At 39.9% G+C, this 13,872-nt stretch overlaps 1 protein-coding gene across 1 annotated transcript in view; it reads left to right on the top strand.

Moving 5' to 3' along the window:
- Positions 1–13,872, top strand: part of COL19A1 (collagen type XIX alpha 1 chain) — a 316,298-nt gene that overhangs the window by 223,849 nt on the left and 78,577 nt on the right. The window contains 2 exon segments of the mRNA XM_079780963.1: positions 6,236–6,289; positions 13,652–13,696. Of these exon segments, the coding sequence (XP_079637089.1) occupies positions 6,236–6,289; positions 13,652–13,696 (99 nt within the window).

The following is a 13,872-nucleotide window of genomic DNA, read 5'->3' as shown; positions in this document are numbered from 1 at the left end:
CTATCTAAAGAGCATTATTGATTTTTCTCTCAGAATTAGAATACAACTTTCTGCATTGTAATTCTGGTAAAAAAAAAAAAAATCCATTCAGCCCAGCCAGCATGGCTCAGTGACTGAGCATCAACCAATGAACCAGGAGGTCATGGTTCGTTCCTGGTCAGGGTTGTGGGCTCGATCCCTAGTGTGGAGCATGCAGGAGGCAGCTGATCAATGATTCTCTCATCATTGATATTTCTATCTCTCTCTCCCTCTCCCTTCCTCTCTAAAATAAGTAAAAATATATTTTTAATCTATTCATATGCTCTTTCCTACTTAACTGGAGCTCGCTGCAACTTAGTTTTTAATTATTTAGGCAGATTCTTAGATCAATCTCAATCTGTCGGCCTGTCGGTTTGTGAATTTGGAAGCAGCAAGACCTCCGCTCTGTTTGCTGCCATTTCTAACTGAAACCAAAACCAACAAGCAAGAAATTGTCTTTCCCCTCAGATTTTTTCTTGTAAAAGTAATTATTCTACTGAATTCAACAGACATTTGGGGGGAAGGGAGAGCTACTATGTGCTACATCCTGTGTTATGATAGAATAAAAAAATTTAAACTCCTTGCCTGCGAGGAATTTTCATTCCAACTGGAAAAACAGGCATGTTCATAAGCCACTCTAGTCAGAGTACAAGTTATAAATAATGTTAGAGATGGAAATTTATATGAGAGAAAAACTTTCTGACATTAGCTTTTCCAGGATACTACCTATTGAAAGGTGCTTCATCTTCCCATTCCTGTGAATGAGTTTAGGCTTCATAATATTTATTTTAGTACCAAGGGAAAAGAAATTACTGATCTCTGCCTTTTTTTAATTTCTTTTTATTTTATTGTTTAAAGTATTACTCATAGTAGTACATATATCGCCTTTTTTCCCCCCATTGACCTTCCCCCAGCCTCTCCTACCCCCTGTCACATGCCCTCATCCCACCCCCCAGTGTCTTGTGTCCATTGGTTGTGCTTATATGCATGCATACAAGTCCTTTGGTTGATCTCTTTCCCCCCCTCCCCAGCCTTCCTGCTGTAGTTGGACAGTCTGTTCGATGCTTTGCTGCCTCTGTATCTATCTTTTTATTCATCAGGTTATAATGTCCTTTATTTTCCATAAATGAGTGAGATCATGTGGTATTTTTCTTTCATTGCCTGGCTTATTTCACTTAACATAATGCTCTCCAGATAATCCCACTTCTAGGAATATATCCCAAGAAACTAGAAACACCAATCAGAAAGGATATATGCACCCCTATGTTCATAGCAGCACAATTCACCATAGCTAAGATTTGGAAACAGCCCAAATGCCCATCAGCAGTGAGTAGATTAGAAAACTATGGTACATCTACACAATGGAATACTACACTGCTGTAAAAAAGAAGGAATTCTGCTTTTTTTTTTTTTTAAACTGGCTTTTAGAAAATTGGGACCATTTCTTGAAAATTAGCACAAATAACTTCACAATAACAAACTTTCTATTTGTTCTTATCACAAAGCAATTTTTGGCATGTTTGAAGAGAGTTGACTAGTACAACTTTCTTCACAGAGGCTCTTGGTATTTCAGAGGTTGTTACTAACGTTAATTGGGGACCCACAGGCCAGAGGCAGGTATGTGTAGCCTGGAAATACGTATTTGTGAACCCTGAAAGGAGTTCCTAATAAGAGGTTGAAAAGCTATGGTGCCTGAGAGTGGCACCCAGATGGCTCAAGGGGACTGGCCAGCAATATGAAGAACTAAAGGATGCAAGGGAGAAAGGAAAATAGTTCAGGAGGGAGGATCAGAGAGGGAATGAAATAGTTGACCGAGGAGCCAGGGAGATCTTGATTTAGAATATCTACGGTGTGCTAAAGGTGAATCAAAGGACCTGAACCTTGAGTTGCACAGAGTTTATATCAAAGCTCAAGGAAGAGGAAAAAAAGGCAAAAGTTGAGTTCTTCAAACTAAGTGTGCTACCTCAACCGGCTGGAAATGAAAATGCAGCTGGGACCAGGACTAAGGAAGTATGGTTTTTAACTGAGAACGTTTCCAATCTTTGATCATGCAAGCAACTCCTCATTTCTACACTCCCCATCTGATGATGCTGGTGGCAGACATATTTCTCTATTTTCCATCTTTAACAAGATTTTAGCCCCCCCCCAAAAAAAAATCCTTAAACTATTGATGAGTGTATATACTCCCAAACTGAATGTAGCCTTCTTTGCAGTAAGAAACAACAACAGGCTCTCTCAGGTAATCACACCTAAGTAAAGTTGGATTCTGAACAGGTATATCTCCCTGGAATTCATTTTAAAGCTGCTCTATAACTGTCCCCATCACATTAACCCAGATGTCCTGTGTCTCCCAACCCAGTACAAATAGAGTGAAGCAGAAATGCATAAAAGATAGACACTACATGACCATGATTTCTGTATCACTATATTGCAGGTCACCATCCTGAGCCAGATTTGGGACATTTTTCCTTTCTATAAACCTGCAAATGGTTTTCCTAGTAGAGCTCCTGCGAGCATTAGTCAAGGCTGATATGACCTCCATAACTGACCTCTCTTCTCCACTCATCCTGGGTCATCTATGCATCTTTTTGACGAGTCCTTATAATTGCAAACCTCAGAGAAAGTGACCTCCCAAGTGCCCTGGAGCATCTACTAAAACTGTGCGATGCCAGGAGACCTGTCACTTATCACAGGTCTTTACTTCTCCTTCCTCGGAGTTGATTGATGGTCTACAAGACTGGCAGCTCTTGCTAAAGGAGGAAACAAATGGCTCTTTGGATCTTTTCCAACTGTGCTTTTGTGCCAGAATAGAAAATAGCACAATAGCCCATCTCTTGGGGGAATGTGGCTAATAGGACAGCCACCAATTCCAAGACCCCAGGGTCTATATTGTTTTTCTTACAGTAAGCAGACTTGCTCTTGGCATTTATGTGCAGAGTGTTTCTCTGTGGTCACTGTCGCCACATTGATCAAGGTTGTTTGCTTCTGACAGTTTGAGAACAACCCAGTGAGTGGCTGCTGTACTGACTGCAGTCAGCGTACAGGTAGCCAGCCTGAGGACTCTGTGCTGGTATCTTCTTTCAGTTGCTGCAGGGTTTCTTCAGCCCCCTGGGAGAGTTTGTGTGAAGTATTGCCTGCAGGGTAGGCTGTTAGCTATAAATCTCTGTTACATTCAACTTGAAATTTGTGGTACCCAAAGTATCCCGGTGACTAAAAGAACAAGGAAGAAAATGTCATCATAAATGCTCATCAGCCAATTAAGCAGTGGAGACTAAAATTTCAGATTGACCCCATTTGGAGCACTACTTTGTGGATATGACATTTTATGGCAAGAACAGAACATATGAAAACATGGCAGTGACTTTTATAGGGTTTATTAATCCTGTGGGTATCTGAATAATATTGTTCAAACTTTTTTTAAAAATGTATTTTATTGATTTTTTACAGAGAGGAAGGGAGAGGGATAGAGAGTTAGAAACATCGATGAGAGAGAAACATTTATCAGCTGCCTCCTGCACACCCCCTATTGGGGATGTGCCCGCAACCAAGGTACATGCCCTTGACCGAAATCGAACCTGGGACCCTTCAGTCCGCAGGCTGACGCTCTATCCACTGAGCCAAACCGGTTAGGGCCAAACTTTTCTATTGGCCAGTGGCTCTGTTCCGTGAGCTATGCTCTTGCTAACCTCTGCAAACAAAGATAGGTTGTGTTTTAGTAGAGTTGTGGATTAAGAGGAATTTTTTTGTAATATTCAGGCACAATCTTCCTATCATGTCTTGAGTGATTATATGCAGATAGATGGGAGATGCAAGGAACAGCTATCTGCTAGGACTACATCTAAAGTCAAAGTTCTTATTTCTTCCCCCCCCCACCCCCACCCCCTGCATCAAGCACAGTCTGGCTCATGAGTAGTGCTGAGTACCAGTTTTGTTGATTTTTTTTTTTTTTAATTTCAATATGGGAAGTAGAACAGGGGAGAGTGATCACCTAGTATTCTCAACAGCACGGTCAGCATGATAAAGAAATTACTGCAAAAATTATTTTAGGCTGAGAGTCTGCTTTTAAGTTAAGATGGTAGAGTTTGGGCCCAGGCTGCCTATGTTAAATATTAGCCCTGCCACTTATCAGTGGTGTGACCTTGGGCCAGTTAACAGTTTCAAGCCTCGTTTTCTGTACTGTTGAATTGGAAATAATGATGGTATGTACCTCATGGTGTCATTGTGGGGATTAAATGAATTAATCCACGTAAAGCCCCTGGTATAACACCTAGCATACAATAAGCACTACATATTTGCTATTATTATTTGATTGCTTCTTTTGCTTTATTTCAGATACTCTGTTATTAATTGTTCTGCCATATTTGGGATCCCTAATTATAAGACTCTCATTTTATCTAGATTGAATGTGTATAAAGCAAAATTTACCTACCACATCACTATTCTTTTTTCTAACTGACATTATTAACACACATTCACCATCTACCAAGCACCTACTACCTGAGCTACCTGTTAATGATACTACATGTGGTATCTAAAACTTCTTACCTCATTATATAATTGCAGGTGGATCAATGTATATGGAATCTCATGTCTCATGAGTTTCAAGAACGAGTTTTTAACTTGCATCTTCTTGGCTGGAAACTTTGTGCAGCAATCTCCAACTCAGTGATTGCTTTCCTCATTGCTTCATCTAACTGACCTAGGTACTTTACACAAAGCTGGCTGGCAGGGAGAAAAAAAAAAACCATGAGCAATATATAATGCGATGAGAGTTCTTTTCTGACATTAGCTTTGTTTTTACTTCAGCAAGGTAACAGCATCATTTGTCTTTCCAATCACAGACGGCCCCATTACTCAGGAGGCCTATTATTTTCTTAAGAGTTATACCAACCTGCTTCCAACATCCATCACTACATCTCTGTGTCCTCTACATTTAGTGGCACAATGCAAAGGTTTCATATTGGAAGAGATCATTAGTCACAAGTCTTTCCTAAGAAATACCAGTCACAAATGTTAATGTTAATTTTTTCAATGGTACCTAGATCAGTGAGTGCAGCTGGCAATGGTTCCTTAAAATTTTTCTCCATTTTTTAAAATTTTCAATACCTTTTTAAAAAAAATAATCTTTATTCAACAGTAATGTTTGGTTTACTCAATCATAATCTTTCTTTGTCTTATCTTCTAAGGTAAAATGTAAATAATTTTGCCTCTATAAAATTTTCTCCTGGACATTTTAAAGATCTATGAAATATGCAATCTTCTTTTTAATGTTTTTATTTATTTCAGAGAGAGGAAGAGAGAGGTAGAAACATCAATGATGAGAGAGAATCATTGATTGGCTGCCTCCTGCACGCCCCCTACTGAGGACTGAGTCTCCAACCTGAGCATGTGCCCTGACCGAAAATTGAACCATGATCTCCTGGTTCATAAGTTGATGCTCAACCACTGAGCCACACAGCTGGACTGCAATCTTTTTCTTTTAAATAGCGGCCTCTCTGTTGGCTTGAACTACTTAATTAAAATAATGCTAAGCTTTGTATTATCTTATGGCCCTCTCCCCAAAGTTTAATCCCTGAAAACCTAAAAAAAAACTCTTCTCTTTCTCTCTTTTTGGAAGTTTTAGGGGGGAAATGCCTTTACATCTTTACTGTCTCCCCAAAGCTCACCATAGTGCTTAGCAAATGTTTCCATGTAAACTGAAAAGTATGAGTGTTTAAATATCTTAAATCTGAGGTCTTAGAGCAAACATCTTTTCCTGGCCTGAAAGTCATGTGCAACCCATTCAAAAGGATAAAGCAATAGAAAACATATTTTCCCATATTTTCTAAGTTAATAACAAGTGGCCACACATTTCTATAACACATCAATCAAAGCCCTGTGAAAAGTGTCAAAAATAAACTGAAGCTAAAATCTCTTCCCTTGAAGAGTTTTATGGGCACAATTCCTTTTAATAAAAATATGCTGATGCTGACCTTCTGGTGAAATGTTACATGTTCCCATTAAAGACCTCTCTGAATTCATGCAGGATTTAACCTTGACATACCTTTAGGAACCTGATGAGTGAATGCCCCTGTAATTCTCCATTAATTGGAATATGTGACTGAACATACTCTTCCTTTTCCTTAACTAAGATTTCAAGAGTCCTTAGATATATTATTTAAATTCACATTGTTTGGTAAATGTTTAGGTTTTTATTTTTCATTTGTTTCTAATACAGGGACCTCCTGGAACACAAGAAATGCAGCAGAATCTTAGTAGATATTATAACAAGGTATGGCCTTTTATTTTTACATATTATATACACAGAGATTTCATGTGATCATAATTTTTAAATTTTATTATTTTTTTAATCATCACCCTAGGTATGTTTTTATTGATTTTTAGAGAGAGAGAAAGGGAGAGGGGGGGACCGATGTGAGAGAGATACATCTATTGGTTGCCTCCTGTATGCACCCCAAAGGGGACCGAACCCACACCTTTTGGTGTACGGGACGGCGCTCCAACAAACTGAGCCAACCAGGGCTAAGTGATCGTATTTCTGGAAAACAAAACACACACATCAATTCCTAACTGCTCAGACTTGAAACATGATCACATATTCTTAACATCTTTCCATACTGAAAATATTTCCAAAAAAAAATATTTTGCTCAGTATCTTTTTTTGAAAACCAGGATATTTTCTTAATAAATTAAAAAAGTTCACTTCAAATTTTTAAAATGTGCCTGCAAACAATAAATGCAAAAATTACATTTTACCATTGATAATGTCATATATCTAGTTTCTCTGAGGATAGAGATTATTTGCTACTTGAAGCTCTGGGTAACATAACGGCTGATAGATTTCTTATCAAAACCAACAGGTGCTACACTACAATGTCAAGCAAATATTTATATCCCATAGGTCAAAGCAGGGGGTCCCCCATCTTTCAAGGAGGAGCCACTTTTAACTTCCCCAAGGTTTTAAAATTCCAATTAGGATGGATGGAATTCTGACATGGAAGTATCTGAGAGGCATAAGGCAAGACAGTTTTGCTGCTTCTTCTCCAAGGAAGCACAACGGAGGGAGAAGAATGGGTCTTGGCAATGAAGTAAGACTGAGAGACCTGTGTGAGACCATTGATTGACTCATCATCATTCAATAACAAATATGTGGGTGTAATCACTTGCTGTGAGGCATTCTGTCCACTGACGAGGGTCCCTTTCATACATAGTAGCTTATCATTGATACGGTGCTGGTAATTGTGCCTCTACACAAACAAATTCAGAGACACTCCTCTAGTTTATGCTTTCCTTTCCTATAAATTCCTGACTACTGCTATTCCTTTTTGTTTAGAAACCCCAAAGAGACATGATATGCTAGCAGAGGCCTTGAAGATAGCAGGTGCTCAGAAAAGTGTTTATTAAATGATGAGCTAATTCATTTTTTAAATCCCAACTCTTTGTTCATCAGATTAAATTCAACATAAAGGCCTACATCATTTGGGGTTGATAAATTTCAAAAGTGTGGAAAGTTTGTTACACTTCCTAAGTAAGCTTATCTTACATTTTCTCCTTTACTTAGATTTTCCAGGGAGAATTATATTAGGAATAAAGTTTTGGTATAATTGAATATTTTCTGAATAGATCTATACTAGCTTTTTCAAAACATTAGGGCTTGGCACAAGTGAAAATAAGTAAGTGAATCATGTCTAAAATTAATAAAAATACAATGCTTTTTTGTAATGACACCTATTACAAAATAGGATTTATCATAAATGCTTCAAAATAATGAGAATTAGTTGGCTCTGATGTCACAGTGTCAGCTAGAAAAACTTGGAGAACACACTATATTACTTTCATTCTTAGTATAAAATTTATTAAGTTGCGACTCAGCTACTTAAATATTTGCTATTTCTTGCAAAACTTTTAAAGCTCGTATCTTTACAGGTCTCCTAATACTGCTTATATATATACTTTATCTTGCCAATGAGTCGGTGTTCCCTTAAATGAAAATATATGGAGCATTTATATTTTAGTCTAAAGAATGTAAATTTTTAAGTATTAAGGTTATATTTCAAAAAATGGGGCTAACCAGAGCAGGTGAATGGAGAGTCTTGCTGATAGCAAACCAATACTTTTTAAAAAAAATTTTTTTATTGCCCTGGCCAATGTGGCTCAGTTAGTTGAGAGTCATCCTGTGCACCAAAAGATCACCCATTCAATTCCGGTCAGAGCACATGCCCAGGTTTCGGGTTAGGTCTCTAGTGGGGTGCCATACTGGTGGCAACAGATCGATGTTTCTACTATTGACATTTCTCTCTCTCTCTCTCTCTCTCTCTCTCTCTCTCTCTCTCTCTCTCCCCCTCTCCCTCTCCCTCTCCCTCTCCTTCTCCCTCTCCTTCTCCCTCTCCCTCTCCCTCTCCTTCTCCCTCTCTATAAAATAAAAAATAAAAAACATAAAACAAAATTTATTGATTGATTTTTGGGGATAGAGCAAGGGAGAAAGAAAAATATTGATTTGTTGGTCCACTTTTTATGCATTCATTGGTTGATTCTTGTGTGTGCACTGACCAGGAATAGAACTCACAACCTTGGTGTATCAGGGTGAGGCTCTAACCAACTGAACTATCCAGCCAGGGCCAATAGCAAGCCAGTACTTTGAACTTAGCTAATTGATTCACCTAAGAGAACTCCAGCTATTCTTATTGCCATTACAGGATAGGGGCTCCCAGGTAAGTACTCCACGTGTGCTCAAAACATGGCTGTAGAGCTGGAGCCTCACTGGATAAAAAAAGAGAGACCATAGCTTTTCTTCCCCAAGTGATGCATTATAGGCACTTAGCATCAGGAGGCTTTAGACCCATCTGGGAATTAATGCAAGGCCACTTCCCAAACACTACAGTTGGTTTCCTTCTGCAAAGAGTTAGAGCTGTTACATTGATAGAGGCAATGCCCAGCATCCCAGTACCTACACTGACCAATGTTTCTGAAAGGTAGCCACCCCTTCCTCACCCCCAGCTTCACAGAAGACAGGGCCAGATGTGCCATAATGGGTGAGAAGTATGTTTTCATTCAGCAGTGTTCCCCCCACCCCCACCGCCCCATCTCATGCCTCTATCTATTTTTGGATACTGAGGTTCTTTCATTTTGCAACTCAATGCAAGCCGGATAGTCTGTCTGTAACAAATGAACACAGAGGGAGGGGGATTGGGGGGGTTCAGAATGAAACTTTCATGGAGATTAAATAATGGACCATGGATTGAGATATAAAAATGACATTTCAAGGTTAAAATAATCTTCCCTCTTGAATTGGCATTGATTTATGTATTTCTGCACTGGAGTCCTGAACCTCAGCTCCTCAGCTCGAAGAGGCTACAGTAGTCGGGCAGCCTGTTGAAGCAGCGACCCCAGGAAGATGACCAGCAGCTACCCACACACGCCTTTGGGTCCTGTTCAAGTGCTGATTTTTTCCCCCCTATATTTTTTCTTAAGTCATCAGAGGGAGAAGGTCAGGCCTAAAAGACCCTCTCCCAGCAACACAAATCCAAAAGCTAATAGGGAAGAAAAAAGGAAGTAAGGAATAGAGAGAGACTAAGGTCAGGGAGATTATCCAAATGTGTTTATCTGTATTTTTTCATGTCCACTTGAGGATGCAAAGAACAAAAGGTAGAAGATTTCCCTCTCCATCACAAAAAATGATTTGCAAAACAGCTGCTCCCAATCTGCAAGATTGTTTGCAAAGAAGCAGCAACGCTGAACATATTCTTCCCCATAAGGAAAATCTGCTCACTTACCAGCAAACTGCTCTTCATTGTCTCCAGCTCTGGGGATTTTCAGAAGACTTTGATAGGCTCTGTCAACTGCTAAAGCCATCAGATCCAGAGCCCCTTTACAACATTGTAGATGGGGGATAAAGTGTTATCTGTGGAGGCCACAGACTGGCATATTTTACATTTCATAGTGTTTTTATAGATCCACAGTGAAAATGTGCGGTTGTGCTATCTTACATTACCACACTCGGTGAAATTTGCAGAGAATCAGTCTCAGTTGTTGGAGATTGACACTGTGTCCCCCAGCAGCCAATTCTGGTGTTCACTTCTCCAAATTGTTGTTCCAAAAAAAATCCACCCATTTGCTAGCCAAATAATCTACTTTTCTTTTCAAGTACCAAGTCATAACTTCACTTTAATATTCACAGACTAGTAAGGACAGAAAGCCTTTCTCCAAAATCAAATATTCAGGGTCTTCCCAAGCTGTGAGTTGAACCCAACAATGGCACAGGAAGTGAAGGCTTCCTTGGAGACACCAGAAGCAACCCTGCGGGCCCAAAGATTGGGAAATAAAATTTAAGTCCTAACTTCCTGTCTCTCCCTGTACTGCAAGACCCAGTAGCTTTGGAGAACATTGGGAACTGAGGCACAGATGTATCTTAGTTTTGGATCTTAGTTTTATTACAGAGAATCCGAAGCTCTCCTGGGTTTCCCCCTCCCCTCTGTGGTCCGCCACACTTGGAGCTGGTGAAATGGCTTCCTGCAAGAAACTGAGAGGTTGGACTTGAAGCCAGCTTCAGGTCTTATTTTCAAGGCCACGTATTATATATTAACTTGCTAGGACTACTGTAACAATATTACAAGCCGAGTGGCTTAAGCATCAGAAATTCATTGTCTCGCAGTTGTAGAGGCTGAAAGTGCAAGATTGAGCGTGTCAGCAAGGTCATGCTCTTTAGGAAGGTGTGGGGAGGCATGTGTTCCAGGCCCCCCTCCTGGCTCCTGGTGATTCCTTGGCTTGTGGCAGCATAACTCCCACCTTCCCATGGCGTCCTCCCTGTGTGCATGTCTCTGGTTCAAAGTGTGTTCTTATAAGGACCCAGCCGTGTTTAACTAGGGGTCTACCTTACTCTAGTATGATTTCATTAATTACATATGCAAAGAACTGATTTCTAAATAAGGCCACATTGTGAAGTACTGGGAGTTAAGGCTTCAACATATGAATTGTGGGGAGAAACACAATTCAATCTGTAATAGATCACCTGTTGTTGTTTTGTAATGTTATGTTCCCTCATGCTTAGGATTTTATAGCAAATTCCCCGAGGGCTAAACTGGGGGATTTTTAATTACCCTATATCCTGGAAGAGGGTTCATGTCCTTTATCTCTTTTATTATATTGAGCCACAGGAAACTGCTGATATTTGACTCTTTAGGGCCTGTAAAATGGCCATCTCTTATGGTTGAACCTATACACGTCTAGGTATGTTCCCTTATTTCCAGAGAATACCCTCTCCAGGGCCATTGAAATAGCTTGAAAGTCTTCCCACTTGCCTGAGTATACATTTCAAAGTTCTGTTCACCATAATCCACAAGAGAACAAAGGACATCCCAGAATTCTTGAAATGGGCAGGCTAATTAGCCTCTCTCCACCCCACAACCCTCACCACTGCACCAGGAACTTTTAAATAAAAACATTCAAAATTGTACAGCTATTATAGTTATTCAAAAGGCTTATAATAATGCATTCAAATAACATGACGCCAGGATACAAAAATGACCTAGTAAAATTAGAATAGTATCTGCGGCAGAATTGCAGGTTCCAGAAACACAATAATAATATGTCTTATTATTTCACAGTAATAATGTCTTATTATTTCACAATAACAATAATATGTTTTATTATTTCTGTAGAGCCAAGTAATTGTCTGGTGCAGTTATCTTGAGAAAGTAGAGAAGAGAATCTTAAATGTCAATGAATAGATGCTCCTGAAGTTCAATTTTGAATCTGCATTGAGTATTGTTAGCCCAAGAATGGAAAACACTTATAGAGGCCCTGCGGATCCTTGATTAGATAAATTTCCTGGCTTAGCTATTGAGCGAAGCAAACATATGGTGCTCTGCTAGGAAGTAAATGACCCTATTGTTCTTCTGGGTGGAAAATCCACCAGGAAAATCAAAATTTTAGAATAATGGAGTATATGGATAAAATAATTTGACTTAGTACTGAAGAGGCATTTCTTCATTCCAACCACAGCATCTTTAACACCTCTAGGTTGTTGGGGAGGAGGATCTAGAGGGTGGAATGGGAAGGATCTTGGTCCATTTAAGAAGTGGAGAAAGGCCATTACAGCTGGAATTTCTGAGGGAGAAGAGTGGCCGAGATGATGCTGTAGAGGGAAATGAGTTCAGTTCATGCCGGGTTTTGATGGCTTTGTTAAAGTTTAGAAGGAATTAAGTTAGGATGTCTTTTAAAGATCTCACTCTGACCTTATTTAGAGTGTGTGTGTGTGGCGGGGGGGGAGGGCAGGGGAGCAAGAGTGGAGTATAGAGGGCCATCGAGAGAGCTACTGAGTGGCCTTCCCAGAGTGAAGGCAGGTAACGTGAGAGGTTTTGGAGACAAAGGTCATCAGACTGATTGTCCTGGAGGAATAAGTAGGGTGGTGTTAAGAAGGACATGCAGATTGAAGAAGGAAGCATTCCACGGAAGGGAGAGGGTGAATTCAGATTTTCTTTCTTTCCTTGACTTTTTTTTTTTTTTCAGTTGTAAAATGAAATCACCAGTCATTTTAACAAGTCACACTGAAGACTTACACTAGGAAGAAGTTAGTCATTTTCACACTTCTGGACTAACGAATGTTAACAGGATGATATAATTCTTACATCTTTCTCTCTTATATATGTATGTGTGTGTTTGTTGTATTTTTGTTGTTGTTTGTTGTTGTTAATCCTCACCCAAGGATAATTTTCCCATTGATTTTTAGGGAGAGTGGAAGGGAAGAGGAAGGGGGAGAAACATTGATGTGAGAGAGACATATATCAGTTGCCTCCTGCACCAGGGCTGGGGTTCGAACTGGCAACCCAGGTCCATGCCCTTGCCCAGGAATTGAACCCGTGACCCTTCAATGCATGAGCCAGTGCTCTAACCACTTAGCAATGCCATTCAGGGCTTATATTTTTAAATTCAGTTTTGAACTTGCTGAATATGAATTTCTTCTAGATTTTGCAAGCGAATACATCAAATAGAAAATTATATATATGAGTCAAAACTCAGAAAGGAGACCTCGTTTGCTGGGTTATAATTTTCTCTGTGTTTGTATGGTAGATGACACCTAAGCCATGGGGGTAGATAAGAAAGCCTGGGAGAAAATGTTGTATTACAGGAGGGGAGAGTCTGCACAGAGCCCTTAGGAGGTGCAGCCTTTGCCAATTAGGTGGGGAAAGAGGAGGGGGGGGGTCAGAGAGATGGAAAGAAAAAGAGGGTGAGGAATTCTACAAGTCAAGAGAGTGGCAAGTACAGCCAAGAGGTCAATTAACACAATATCCATCATACTGAGCAACAAAAATATCATTAACAACATTAGAGAGTCATATCCATGGAATGGTGAGGTTTCCAGGCATTCCTTTGGAGTAGTGACAGTTTTCCCTTGGAAGTGTGATATTTCTCCAGAATCATCTCCAAGGGGGACATCACAGAGAAGATAGATAGTGTACCCAAAGTTGGAATTTTGCAGGAATAGTTAATGGAAGGTGAGAGAGGCAAAGTGATTAAAATGGTACCCATGGGAACTGTTACAGTACTATTATCTATTTGTATTTTTAAAGTAGAGATTGAATGTATTAAAAGATAAATGTTGTGTGTGTGTTTTTTTTGTTTTATGTTTACCTAGGGAAACTTTGGTGAACATGGAGCTGGTGGCCCAAAAGGAGAGAAGGTAATCAGATTTTCAGCATGAATAAAAACGTCTGGGGTTTCAGACAGAGTCACACATTCACATGTCAGGGGAGGTGCTGCTGCCACAGGGGTACTGTCCAGGGGCGGTCAGGTGTGTCAGGCGCAGCCTCTGCCCGCCTCCTACCTGGGGAAGCAGGATTGAAATCAGCTCCTCTG

This window comes from Cnephaeus nilssonii, assembly GCF_951640355.1.
Source record: "Cnephaeus nilssonii genome assembly, chromosome: 9".
NCBI lineage: Eukaryota > Metazoa > Chordata > Mammalia > Chiroptera > Vespertilionidae > Cnephaeus > Cnephaeus nilssonii.
Note: the sequence above shows the minus strand (reverse complement) of the source record. Positions and strands in the feature narration are given on the sequence as shown.